This window comes from Arachis ipaensis, chromosome B9, assembly GCF_059453495.1.
Source record: "Arachis ipaensis isolate K30076 ecotype BB chromosome B9, ASM5945349v1, whole genome shotgun sequence".
Taxonomy (NCBI): domain Eukaryota; kingdom Viridiplantae; phylum Streptophyta; class Magnoliopsida; order Fabales; family Fabaceae; genus Arachis; species Arachis ipaensis.
In genome coordinates this window covers 9,050,203-9,063,931 of record NC_142444.1, presented here as the reverse complement: position 1 = coordinate 9,063,931, position 13,729 = coordinate 9,050,203, and the positions used below count along the sequence as shown (strand labels likewise).

Genomic DNA, 13,729 nt, shown 5'->3' with positions numbered 1-13,729 from the left:
TAAAGATCTTTTTTATCTTACAAACATCTCTTATAAATTCCTTCTTTGTTTTCTCTTCCAACGAAACGCGCCGACTTAAGCTCGACAAAACGTGAAAATCCCATGAACCGACCTAGATGGTCGTCAGGATAAAACGACGAGGTACAAGTCGGTGTAAAGAGGTTATAGAAGTTGATCATAATAAACTCGGAAACATCCCGACTCATAAGCTGGAACGGAAAACCGAGTAACACAAAAATGAATCACGAAAGTAGCCTAAGTCATAAAAGCTCAATGAAACGAAATTGAGTACTAGGAATAACAAAAGAGAGATAGGAAAAAATCCAAGAAAGGACTAAAAGGCTGTCCTAAAGATCCTTAGAACAAAAAGGTTCAGAAAGGCAGACAAGCCAAAGAAAAGGTTTTTTCAGAAAAGATCAAGAGAAATTCGAAAAAATCGCAATCAGAAAAGCATGCACGCATAAGGTAACTTAAACCCTTATCCAAAAAAGGGGTACTTATTTTTTAACTTAAAAAGGGTATTATAAAGTGTTTTGTTTACGGCCTTAAAAGGCTAAAAAATTGTTCAAACACTACCAAAAATAAATAAAGAGTTTAAAAAAGAGGGGACCCACAGGCCGAGCCCCCAAATAGCCAACAAATTACTTTTTTGCAAGAGGAGTAGACAGATCACCACCACCAGAGACAGGAGGAGCGCCACCAGGACCGGGAAGAGAGGCATCCATAGGAGACGAAGAGGAAGTCGGAGGAACTGTAGAAGAACTCGGAGCGTCCTTAGGGCGAGGAGGGGACTCTATAATTCTCTGTCCCCGAGTCTTTAATTCTGACTCGGAAATAATCTCGGGGACAGGGGGATCCACAATGGCACCATCAATGACAACTTTATCAGGATCTAAAGGGGAAAGGTCCAGGCCAGGAGCAATGACTCCGACCTGCTCCCTAAAGATCCTCCAAGCCTCCTCAGCCCCATCAGCAATAGAGTCCTCCAACTTGGTATAGGCCCTCTGAGAATTCAGCAGCTCATTTTTCACAGACACAAGATCGTTAAATAAACTTTGGTAGCTATCCTGTGCTGTCTTCCTCAAGCCCACCTCCATGTTGCATTGGGCTTGCAATTTCCTCTCCTTCTCCCGGAGGCTATCCCTCTCCTCCTTCAACTTGGCGACTTCCTCCTTCAACTCCCTCTCCTGCTCTTGATATAAAAGAAGCCTTCCTTCCAGCTCCTCGACCCTCGAGGTCATCCCTAAAGAGCTGAGAGGAGCCTTCTCAAAAATATCTAAGAGTTTGCCACAAACCCCCGCCGCCTTGAGGCTCTCCTCAACCAGAGTGGTAAGGTGGCGCCGAACAGAAACATCATCCATGCTTATACGAGCATGGGGATAGATGTTCTTTCAGACGAATGCAAGAGCATCCGCCTTAACCTCACCAGAAGAGCCAGACTCTAAAGTCTTGCGCTTCTTCTTCTCTGGCTCAGAAGAAGATCGGGTGGAGGGGGGCGGCTGAGAGAAAGCTGAAGAAGAAATCACAATGGGCTGAGAGGGAGTCCCAACGTTCCGAGGAGGAGGAGGAGAGATAAACGCCCTGGCGCCACCAGTTTTGGCGCGAGACCTTGCTTTGGCCTCCTGAACTCTCTGGTAAGATTCCTGAGCGTTTGTCTTCGCCATCTCTGAAAAGACAATAACTAATATATTAGATAAGTCGGAAAGGTCAGTCAGACAAGTCGGAAATCTAACAAACAAATAAAAGCTACCTAGCTGTGCCTGGACAAAGGTCGGAGACCCCTGGAGAAACTTTTTTGTGTCCAAGTATGGGGCCCTCCCCCACACTTCTCGGAGGAACCCCATAATGGCTGCTTCTACCTCATCCAGGTCATCCAGACCATATTTCTCGCAGGGAGAGGCCTCCAGCCATACAAAGGAAAGCGGAGAGAAGAATTATCATCCAGAAAAAAGGGGTGGTGACCCTCTACAGCTTGAACTTTGAAAAAATAATTTTTAAAGTCATGGAAGGATTCGTCAAAAAGGGTAAAAACTCTCCGACCCTGTATGGCTCGGAAAGACACCCACTGTTGCTTATTGTTTAGCCCACTGAAGGGTTTGGTCATATGGAAGAGATAGAAAAAAATATTCAAAGAAGTCGGGAACTCCAAAGCCTGGCTAATAAATTGATAAATTTTCAAAAAAACCCAAGAGTTGGGGTGAAGCTGGGTAGAAGCAACTCGACAGTGATGCAAAACAGACATCTCAAAGTCTGAAAAAGGAAGAAAAACACCCAAACGGGTGATCATACACTCATACATAAAGAAAAAAATGAGGGGCCGCCTCATTGGCCCTCCCGAAGCAGACCCGGTCTTCTGGACCCGGGACTACCAATTCATACTTCGGCTCATCTTCCTCAGAAGTACAAATTCTGTGGTGAGTACAAAGATGGGTAATAAACTCAGTATCGACCGAGGGTTCCTCCCCTAGGACCGTGACATCAACCCACTGAGAAAGAACGTCTACGGAAGCCATTTCTTTTTCTTAAAAGGATGACAAAAACCTACAAGGGAAAAAGAAAAGGAAAATCAAAAACACGGTCTCTAAAGGGAGGGAATACGGAACCAAAGTCTACAAACCAACCTATCTACAAAATAAAGACATGTAAATAGAAAGGCATGTTACAGAAAGAACTAACCTTTATCTGAAAATAAGGGTTGGAGGAAGCAAAAGCCTTCGAAAACACAAGGGTGCAGCACGAACAAATGAGGAAGAAGTTTAAAAATCGCAGAAACAAAACAACGAAAGAGAGGGAAAGCATTTATAAACATGTTAGGGGCACTATGGTAAAAACGGGGCAGTCATTAATGAAAATGCACCGTTACCAAGACCATCAATCCCTACGCACATCCCTAACGGACACGACGCTTGATTAGACGTAACTGTCAGAACCAAAAGGTCACGAAAAGTCACGTCAGTTTCAGAACATCACGTCGGTCCTCCAACAAGTCGGTTACAACCCCGAGTAGTATACTCGAACCCAAATCTTAAAGAGAAATTGGGCTCGAGTAGGGGCACTGTTCATACCCTGGCCCAACGATTAAGGCCCAGGATCCAAGTAAAAAGGCCCAACCCGAAGGGTTGACCTCACCTTTCACCAGATCAGCCACTATAGAGTCGGTACTCGTCACGACTTGCTCTAAAGAAGTCGGGAACGAGGGTTAGTTGGCAGATAAGTACTCATTTGAATGAGTAACTGCCCCTAGAATCTCTCTAACCACTTTCACGAGCCATATCTTAACTTTCCTAATATAAAGGGACGGTTAACACCCTAGAAAAGTGGCACTACTCCAACGGTGGTTATTGGTTCACCACTATAAATACACTGACACTCCTCAGGTATCTCCAAGTTCCAATACATTCTAAACCTACTTAACCCTTGCTGACTTAGGCATCGGAGTGTCTTTGCAGGTACCACCCCCCCATTCTTTCACATACACAAGTCAGACGGAGGGCACCGAGTTGCAGACCCACTTGAAAGCTTCCTCCTTCACACGATTGGGCCAACCAACACCGTCCAACCCATTAATCTCCGGTTACCCATCGTAACATTACCTTTGTTAAAAGAATTTGTCAACAACGATATAATAGTGGTATCATTCAATTTTCTTTTTAATTTGATAAGAACTATGACTTGTTTTTTTTTTTTTTTTTTTCTTACTATCACGCATGCTAAACAGAAAAAAAAAAAAGAATTGTTATATTCATTTTGAAATCGTGACATTTTGTGGCGTATACTAAACATTATCTTTTTAAGAATGCGTAAGTATAAATTATTTGGTGTAAAATGTAAAAATAAAATGTAAGATTCGAGAGCAAAATATGAAAAAAGAAATTATCTATCTATTAATAAATATAAAAATTGGTACAAACTTTAGCTATACAATCAATTTAAATTATTTTATTTTTTAATGATATCATTCAACAATTATAAATAGATTTCAATTGATGAAAATCAATCCATCGTTCTTTAGTAAAAGAATAAAAAAATAAAAAATATTTATTATTATTATTCAATTAAAATATAAAATATTAATTAAATATAATAAATATATACATTAAAAGTGTGATAATAATAATATAAATATTTGGCATATTTATGCATATTGCACATGGCTCTTATTACTACTATTATTTTGTTTATGAAAAAGTATAGAAAGATAATGAGTTTAGTGAACAATGTGAACAATAGAATTAAAAAAAAAATCAGATGATAATTAATTTAATTAATTTCTAATAATTTTAAATTTTGAATCTTAAAAAAATAAAAATTTACAAATGGTGCAGTTATGCATACGGTAACTTCCCTTTTTCGCATGTGATTTTTGTTCTGCAGAGCCTTCCTCTCGCCCATTCTCTTCCCATCTTTCCAGTCCGACGCCACCTAGAACACCAGCCGCCACCGTCTAGAACACCAGCTGACGCCACCCAGCTTACCACGAACATCCGAGCAAGCACCCCCTTCGCGAACATTGTGTCCCTCGCACAGCCCACCAACGCGCCGGCCGTGCAGGCCCCACCGCAGGCCACTGCCTCCCGTCGTGTCGTTCGTGCACCGCTCTTCCTCCCACCGATTCGACTCCTCCTTCTCTTCCATCTCTGGCCGATGCGTGTTCGGGTTCGAAGCCCACGGAGCAGATTAGCAACCTCGCTTAGCCGAAGTTGTCATTGTGTGGCTGTTCCGTCGCCTGATCTCCTCCCCTATCTTCATGTGTCGGCGTCGACTCTCTCCAGCCACCCAACAAATGTGCTGGATGTTCAATTCACTAGGTATGTAGATTGTTATTTTAATTCTTAATTGGATGGATATTTTGTTTGATTCAATTTACGTATATATAATTAACAAATGATGGATGGTCATTTCACTAGGTAGTCGTATGATTATTTTAATAACTACATGGATGGTTGTTTGATGACGATCCTACGTCGGTGATGGGGAGGGAGCTACAGGGGTAGACGATGATGGTCGGTGAGAGAGCTTCTAACAACTGGAGAGGTGGAATGATTGATGAGGGTGCGGGTGACAGACGGTTTGGGAGAGAAAAAAGAGTTTGGGTGAATTCTTTTGGTAAATTAGAGTTTAGATGGTTATTTTTTTGAAATAACTGTTTGTATTTCTTTTTTTTCTTGTATTGGGCCAAATTCAAAATTCATGGTTCACATTGTTAAGATTTTTTATTGTCTACCTAATAAAATTGTTCATTTATTAATCTCTCGTACCAATTGCAGAAAACTCTTACAAATAAATTTAAATCTGACACAATATCTTCTCACTGAATTATCGTGATTATAAAGTTATTTCATAATTTTTTATTACATATTTAGTATTTTTATTCTCATTTATTTTTCTTCTAATTTTTTCTTTAATTTTTTACAAACTAAACATCACATGAAAAGACAAAACATAACAATTAAAATAAAAGAAGATATAATTTTGTATAATTTTAATATAAAAAAAATCTGTACTTTTTAAAAATAAATCAATTCGAATTCCTAAAACAATAAACAATATTCAAATTTATATCACAATTTAGTTGAATAATTATATGGAATTATATAAATTATCAAATAAATATTTTACAAAAAATTTTTAATATATAACATTTTAAATTTAATATTAATTTACATATCATCTAATCAATTTAATTTTTTAAGTCACCGAAAAAATCTCATTTTTACATACAAACCTTAAAAAAACAATTACAGAAACACATATCAAAACAAAGAATAAATTACATAATATAATTAATTTATCTCTGTGCATCATAAACATGTCTCACTTTAATTTAAATTTAATTTTAATGCATTAAGCATTTTTAATTAATATATTTATTGTATTTAATTAATATTTTATATTTAATTGAATGATAATAATTAATAGATTTTTTTGTAATTTTTTTATTCTTTTTTACTTAAGAATAATTGATTAATTCTCATCAACTAAAATTTATTTAAAATGACTGATATTTAGAATAAAATGACTTAAACTTAAACTTATTATATAAAAAATTTGTATCAAAATAAATAAATAAATATATATATATATATATATATATATATATATATATATATATATATATATATTCGTAATTTTAAACTCATAAACAAGAAAACTATGGAAACAAAAATCTCAAATGATTTTTACTGGAAAGAAAAATAGTTTCCGTGATAGAGTTAAAAATAAAATATATTTTATTATCCAAAATATGCATGGCAAAAATAATTTACGTTTTTTATACGAATTTATCTTTTAAAGCAAAGGTCAAATACTCAAAATTTATTAGTTTTTGTAACTTTTAATTTAAAGAGTAGATACCTAACTCGATCTCTGAGAAATTTTTTAAAGGACTAGAAGGTCCCAAACAAAAAAAAATTCTTTTCGGTTTTTAATATTTAACTTTGTGAGACTGATTAGTTCCTGTGTTAATATTTTTCTTCAAAACATACTTAAGTGATACATTAATAACTAATATATCCTTCATTTAATTTTTATAAGTAAAAATAATTTAAAAATTACTAATATTTCTTAATTTTACACAGCAAATTTAGCTAATATATTTAAAAAAGGAGTAATAGAAAAATAAAAATAAAACTAAACGGTTTTGATAATTATCTTTAAAAGACAACAAAACTCTCATAAAAAAAGAATTTGTTAATCCTAATTTGTTCTTAATGGATAAATTAAAAGTTTAACATGCTATGTAGACTTTTTTTTTTTTTTTTTTACAAATTAGACACCCAAGTTTAAGGGGGAAAAAGAGTGAATTAGTAAAATAGTATCCAAAAGTTCACATCGCTAACAAAAATAATCTCAAAAGATACTAACAACAAATAAGTCCGAAAAGATTTAAAAGCACGACAAAAAAAATAGATATTAAATATATATTCTAAAAAAAGATTTTAGTAATCATATTTTGATGTGATTTTTTACTAGTATTAATAAAAAATAAGATCTTTTTATCCTTAAAATTTCGTAAATTTATATCAAGTGAATTTTTATAAAAATATTTTTATTGTGAATGACTAAGTATTTTTGAAAAAAAAAAAACCGAAAGATCAAATTTTATTCCGAATATTTTTGTACTCCTTCTAAATATTTATTCAAATATTGCCATAAAAATTCAAATAAAATGAATAAATTATTTATTAAATATCAATTTTTTAATTAGTTATAATTTTTTTACATTTTTAAATTATTTAAAAACGGTTTATCGATAATATCTTTTAAAATTTTTTTTGTAACATCTGAATATCTCATAACTTCACAGAAAAGTAAACACCTCAGATAAATTCGGTTGAGCCCCTACTCTAAAAAGTCTCTGTATTAAAGCGCAATGGACCCGTTTTGAACGGTGGACTTAGTCATATTGATTGCACTCTTTCAAGTCAAAGGATGCAGGTGAATAATAAAGGAAAAAAGATTATCAAGTTCATATTAGGTGCTTTATATATATATAATTCAATCTAAGCCAAGTGATTAGGTTGGCCATGAACACACACATACTCTGCACTTGTTCTAATTATCTTCTGCACTAAACTTTCTAAACCAATTTGGATATGTCTTGCTCAACCAAGAAATATGATGTTTTTCTTAGCTTCAGAGGCGAGGACACACGCACAAACTTCACTAGCCATCTTTACACTGCTCTTGATCAAAAGTCAATCAGAACTTACATAGATTATCAACTCAACAGAGGAGAAGATGTTTGGCCACCACTCGCCAAAGCGATCGAGAACTCGCATGTATCGGTTGTGGTTTTCTCAGAGAACTATGCTTCTTCAAAATGGTGCTTGGAAGAACTTGTCAAGATTCTCCAATGCAGAAAGGATTTTGGCCAGGTTGTTATTCCAGTGTTCTATGAAACAGATCCATCACATATAAGAAAACAAAGTGGGAGTTATGGGAAGGCATTTGCAAAACATGAGCTTGATCTTTGGGTAGAGGGCAGATACAGTGATTCCAACAAACACAAAGTAGACAATTGGAAAGCTGCTCTCACTGAAGCTGCCAATATTTCTGGGTGGGACTCTCGGAACCACAAGTAAGTTACATAAATTCAAGTAAACATCTAAAATGGTACCAGAAATATTTTGGCGCTGACAAAATAGATCATATTAGAACTAAAGTCTCTATGGTCTTGAACATGTGTTTGACATTTAAGTTGTGGTTGGACCATTTTATCAAATATCCATAATCTTTCAGAGAAGACAGATATCCAGTATCCATATCAATGAAGAAATCTTTCTCAGTATTGGTTTTTGTAGTTCTCTTTAAAAAGAACATTTTGCCATGATGTGAATGTTTCACTTTTACATAAGTACCAAACACTATCTGTTGAAGTGTTAGAGGCTTAGAGCACACGCAACACTCACTTCATAACAGAGTTATAATATATTAAGAGAAATGCTTTGAAATGATAGATTTCTATTGATTAATGTATACTTCAGTCATGCAAAATTTAAATGCACATAAACTTAGATAAAAGGTAAGAAAGAAATGGTAAATGAACTCTTATTTCTTTGTTAATTATGAAGGGTAAAAAAAGCCAAATAAATTCATAGTTTCTGTACTTAGTTTTCATATTTGTGATGAATTTATTTAGTTTATACTTCCTTACATCTCTTTTCCCCATCATTTTTGCAAGGGACGATTCTCAACTGATTGCAAACGTGGTTAATGATGTACTGCAAAAGCGTTACTTGAGGCACCCTATTGAACTAAAAGGCCTTGTTGGAACTGAAGAAATCTGCAGAAATGTCGAATTGTTAATGAAAAGAGTTCGAATAATTGGAATTTGGGGCATGGGTGGAATAGGTAAGACAACCATTGCCAAAGTGTTGTTTGCCAAACTGTTTCCTCAGTATGACAATGTGTGCTTTGTGGTGAAAGAAATCTCAGTTGATAGGCTTCTGTTCGAGCTGTTAAAGGAAGAAACTTCCACATCTAACTTGGTAGGACTCGCATTCGACATGAAGAGGCTTAATAACAAAAAGGTCCTCATTGTGCTAGATGATGTGGATAGTCTTGATCAATTGGAACATTTGTGTAGAGATTTTCGAGATCTAAGTGAAGATAGTCGACTCATCATAACTACAAGAAATAGGCAATTGCTTGCTGGAAGAGTTGATTGGATATATAAGGTTGAGAAATGGAAAGCATCTGAATCTCTACAGCTTTTTAGCCTGGAAGCCTTCAAGGAAACTCATCCTCAAAGGGGTTATGAAGATCTCGCCGCAATGGCGGTTAAGTATGCTGGAGGCATTCCCTTAGCTTTGAAAGTTTTGGGTTCGTATCTTCGTTCGAAAAGTATCAAATTTTGGGAAAGTACTTTGAGAAAACTCAACAAGTATCCCAATGAGACGATTGTAAATTTGTTGAAGGTAAGCTATGATGGATTGGATGATCTAGAGAAGAAGATATTCTTGGACATTGCATTTTTTTTCAATGGAGAAGAGAAAGATCATGTCATAAGCATACTAGATGCATGTGGATTTGAAGCAAGTAGTGGAATAGATGTTCTTGAAGATAAAGCTTTGATAACCATTTCATATAACAACACAATAGAAATGCATGAACTGCTACAAAAAATGGGTTTTGACATAGTGCGTAGAGAATGTAGTGGAGACTTTGCAAGACGAAGTCGATTGAGGGATACTGAAGTTCGTGCTGTACTTAAAGATAATAAGGTAAGAAAATGTACACAACTTTTAGACATGCTTTCAGTTGGAAACTGTTGCTAATGTGATTCCATCACCTTTTTTTGCAGGGGACTGATGCAGTTGAAGGCATAATATTAGATTTATCTCTAATCAAAGATATTCATTTGAGTGTTGACACATTCAAAAAGATGAATAACATGAGATTTCTAAGATTCTATATCCCCTTGGGTCAGAGTCCTGGCCATGTGTACCTTCCAAGAGCTCTTAAGTCATTTTCCAATAAACTGAGGTACTTTGAGTGGAATGGATATCCTTTGGAGTCTCTTCCTTCAACTTTTCATGCTAAGTTGCTCGTTGAAATTCGCATGCCGCACAGTCGTGTCGAACAACTTTGGAGGGGAAAACAGGTAAGGATATATACATATACCTAAGCTCCTTTTTCTTATGTCTATTCAAATTTGAAGACTTACTTTCCACTATAATGTCTTGTTGTAGGAACTTGATAATTTAGAGGGCATTGACCTAAGTGATTGCAAACATTTGATAATGCTTCCGGATTTGTCGAAGGCGTCAAGACTTAAATGGGTGAATCTATCAGGTTGTGAGAGTTTGTGTGCTCTTCATTCATCTATTTTGTCCTCTGATACACTTGCCACTTTGATACTAGATAGGTGTACAAATCTGGGGACTGTGAAAGGTGAAAAGCATTTAAAATCTCTGAAGAATATTAGTGTCAGTGGGTGCTCAAGTCTCAAGGAATTTGCAGTGTCATCTGATTTAATTGAGAACTTGGATTTAAGCAACACAGAAATTGAGACGCTAGACACATCAATTGGGAATCTACCTAATCTTATATGGCTCAATTTAGAAGGTTTGAAGCTTAAGCAACTTCAAAAGGAGTTATGTTTCTTGACATCACTAAAGGAGTTAAAGCTTTCTTACAGTGGACTAGTAATTGACAAGCAGCAACTGCATGTGCTGTTTGATGGCTTGAGATCTCTACAGATACTCCATCTGAAGGATTGTGCTAATTTGTTTGAATTTCCCGACAACATTGGCACTTTATTGAAACTACAAGAGTTAAAGCTAGATGGAAGCAGTGTGAGGAGTTTGCCTACAAGCATCAAACATCTTTTAGTGCTCGAGATTCTGTCATTAAAGAATTGCAGGGAGCTTCTGAGCCTACCGGAGCTTCCGTCTTTCATCAAGGAATTCTATGCCCCTAACTGCACCTCATTGGAGACAGTATCAAAATTCAAAAGCTTTGCGATGAAGATGGTGGGAAAGACAAAACACATTTCATTCAAGAATAGCATGAAACTGAATGGAAACTCACTGTATTCTATCATGGAAAGCTTGCATTTAACAATGTTAAGTGCTGCATTTCACAATGTGTTGGTAAGAAGATTCCATGTGGCCATCCATAGTTATAATTATAACTGTGTGGATGCCTGTTTACCAGGAAGCAGAGTCCCCGAGCAATTCACATTTCGAATAACAAACTCTTCCTCCATTACCGTTCATCTTCCTACCTGTTCCAACTTGCTGGGCTTCATCTACTGTGTGGTTCTCTCACCATCCAATGGAATGAAGCAGTGCGGTGCAAAAATACAGTGTGAATGCAATTTGGCAGGAGGCCTAAAGGCTACATGGCAAGATAAAGCAGTTAGTGAGCTGAACTCGGATCATGTTTATTTATTGTATGATCCATTCCATTGTGACAACATTCTCAGATTTTATGAACCAAAGGTCTATTTTGAGTTCAGTGTAACAGCTGACACAGGGGAAGTTGATGGATCTATAGCTATTCAAGAGTGTGGTGTACACCTCATAAGTGATTCAGAATTGCAGTGTGTTTTATCAGAACTGGAAATGGATTTAGACAAGAGGAAGGACTTGGAGAAGGAATTGGAGATAGAATCTGGAAAGGCCAGATGGTTATATACACATGCCTCCGAAGATCACAGCAAAAATCTGGTCACCCCTCCCCCTCCTCCTCCTCCCTCAACCCCTCCACTCCCAAAACCAAAAACTAGAAAGAAAGTAAGGTCACACAAGGAGAAAAGTAGCAGTAAGAGAAACCGGATGCAGAATCCAGGAACGGAATTATGCGTGCAATGTTGCTGCAATAGGAAAGTAGGTATGTAACTCTGACTAATCTGTGGGCATCTGTGGTTGTTGCTCATTCCTTTGATGATTAATTAATAGCATTTACATATGTAACCAAAAAAATAAATAGCATTAATATTTAAGTTTTAACAATCACACAATACAAGAAGTAAAGTCTTTACACGAAAACCAACGAATTTATCAAAAGATGTTATAGGACTCGAGTAAAGGTATGTCTTTACTCAGAGTGTTGAATCTATCACTTTGTGTGTGTGTGTGTGTGTTTTTTTTTTTTTTTCAACTTATCATTTGTTTCTTGTTTGTAGCCACAGAAGAAATGAAGTCTGAGATTGTTGAAATAGATCCTAGGAGTACAGACCATTTTTCTGATGTAGAAGAGAGAATGGAATCTAATTGCAAGAAAATCAAGAATGGTGATAGAAAAGGTCTTGAGGAAAATAACTCAAAGTCAACAAAAGCTGTAAGTCAATGGTTGTTTTATTTTGAAAAATTTTCTCATTCATCTTAGTTATGATGTGCTAAAAGTATAAAACATTAACACTTTCAATTTAGTATTATATAAATATTTCAACTGTAATTTGGTCAATCTGAATATCTGATTATACTGCCTAGGTCAAAAGCAAAGGAAATGAAGGCAGGCCAATTGATTTTGATGCTGGATTGGATCTGCTTGTTAATTCAGATTCAGCCAGTGAAGAATATGCGCCTGAAGACATGCCACTTCAAAACTTTTATGATCAACCAAATACCATAGAAGGATCTAATCACTATAAAGAAAATCCAATGCTACTAAAAAGACAACTCCTGGTTCATCCTGACATTAATGATCTGACCGTTGAAAAACCAAACCAGGAAAGAAAAAAGGAAAGAATGGGTCTCGACAAGCCTAAAGTGGAAGGTGAGTCGGATGAAGATCCTCTTGCTGAACTTGAGAGCATCTTGCTGGGAAGACAGAAGTCGTTGCTGAAACCAGCCTGTTCTGCAAGCGATGTTGCCATAAGGGAAGCTTTGCAAAATCTTGAATGCATACTCGAAAAGTCACTTGAAAACATTCTTGGTGACATTGAATTACAACACAAGTTACAAATTTCTTTGCAATGCATAGAAGAGGCATCAGATGAAGAAGTTTCTCCCAGTATAACAAAGCTTGTCAAAAGCATGACATCTTCTGTTGAGGATCTGATCAAAAGTTTTGCGTGGACCCAAAAAGTAGTTGAAGACCACACTAGCCGCTTGGAACAAAAAGAAAAACTTGTGCAGAAAATGTTAGATGCTAGGAAACAGCAAGAATTAGTGAAAGAAAGAATGAAACAATACAAGATTCAAGCAGAAAGTGTTGAGAGAGAGGTTGAAGATCTTGACGAACAAATTCGATTTCTTGTTGGACAAAGAAAAATCATCCAAATGAAAAGGACCAAGTTGAATAAGGACTTGGAAGAATGCGATGGCAAAAGGAGGAAACTAACAGATGAGGCTAAGGATTGGGTAACTGAAAGCAAGGAGCTAATGTTGACAATTAACAATTCTGAAGCCTCATATGCAAGTGCAATATCTAAGCAAGAGAAGTTGAATGAGAAATGGGAAGGTTTTCGAGAATCTTTTTCACAAAAGAAGTTAAAACCTTATCCTAGAATAGTGCTGTAGTAACAGTTTTAACAAGCTGTTCTAAACTTCTAATCTCTTAATTTTTCTCTCTAATTCCAGTAACAATAACATACCGTGCAGTCAGCTAAATGGATTAGTATTTCATCATAAATCATATTTGTATTTGATCCCCTATTCGTATTCAAGTCCACCTTCTCTAGTTCCAAACTTAAATTAGAGAAAATTTAAAACTTCAGATCCAAACATTAGACTGCTCTTTACAAGATTAAGCAGTATTTAAAAGGAGACCAAAAACC

General features: G+C 35.8%; 2 protein-coding genes across 3 annotated transcripts; one reads left to right on the top strand and one right to left on the bottom strand.

The window, feature by feature from the left end:
- Nucleotides 1–641: 641 nt before the first annotated feature.
- On the bottom strand, nucleotides 642–1,361 carry LOC148543680 (uncharacterized). Its single transcript, XM_088498639.1, has one exon. The coding sequence runs from the start codon at nucleotides 1,359–1,361 to the stop codon at nucleotides 642–644; it is 720 nt and encodes a 239-aa protein (XP_088354765.1).
- Nucleotides 1,362–7,392: 6,031 nt separating this feature from the next.
- LOC107616536 (disease resistance protein RML1B-like) lies at nucleotides 7,393–13,607 on the top strand. 2 transcript variants are annotated; one of them, XM_088498580.1, is made up of 7 exons: nucleotides 7,502–8,080; nucleotides 8,684–8,853; nucleotides 8,938–9,725; nucleotides 9,806–10,105; nucleotides 10,194–11,838; nucleotides 12,134–12,288; nucleotides 12,441–13,607. In XM_088498580.1, the coding sequence occupies exons 1-7, from the start codon at nucleotides 7,596–7,598 to the stop codon at nucleotides 13,470–13,472; spliced, it is 4,575 nt and encodes a 1,524-aa protein (XP_088354706.1). In that variant the 5' UTR covers nucleotides 7,502–7,595; the 3' UTR covers nucleotides 13,473–13,607. The 2 variants fall into 2 exon arrangements, with proteins under 2 accessions (XP_016173973.1, XP_088354706.1); XM_016318487.3 differs by having other exon boundaries at nucleotides 7,393–8,080; nucleotides 8,684–9,725.
- The last annotated feature ends 122 nt before the right edge of the window (nucleotides 13,608–13,729 follow it).

Excerpts from the sequence above, each read along its gene's own strand:
- LOC107616536 (XM_016318487.3), top strand. The coding sequence starts at position 7,596 with ATGTCTTGCTCAACCAAGAAATATGATGTTTTTCTTAGCTTCAGAGGC. Across the intron at positions 11,839-12,133 it reads TTGCTGCAATAGGAAAGTAG|CCACAGAAGAAATGAAGTCT; the intron begins GTATGTAACTCT and ends TCTTGTTTGTAG. Across the intron at positions 12,289-12,440 it reads ACTCAAAGTCAACAAAAGCT|GTCAAAAGCAAAGGAAATGA; the intron begins GTAAGTCAATGG and ends TATACTGCCTAG.
- LOC148543680 (XM_088498639.1), bottom strand. The coding sequence starts at position 1,361 with ATGGATGATGTTTCTGTTCGGCGCCACCTTACCACTCTGGTTGAGGAG.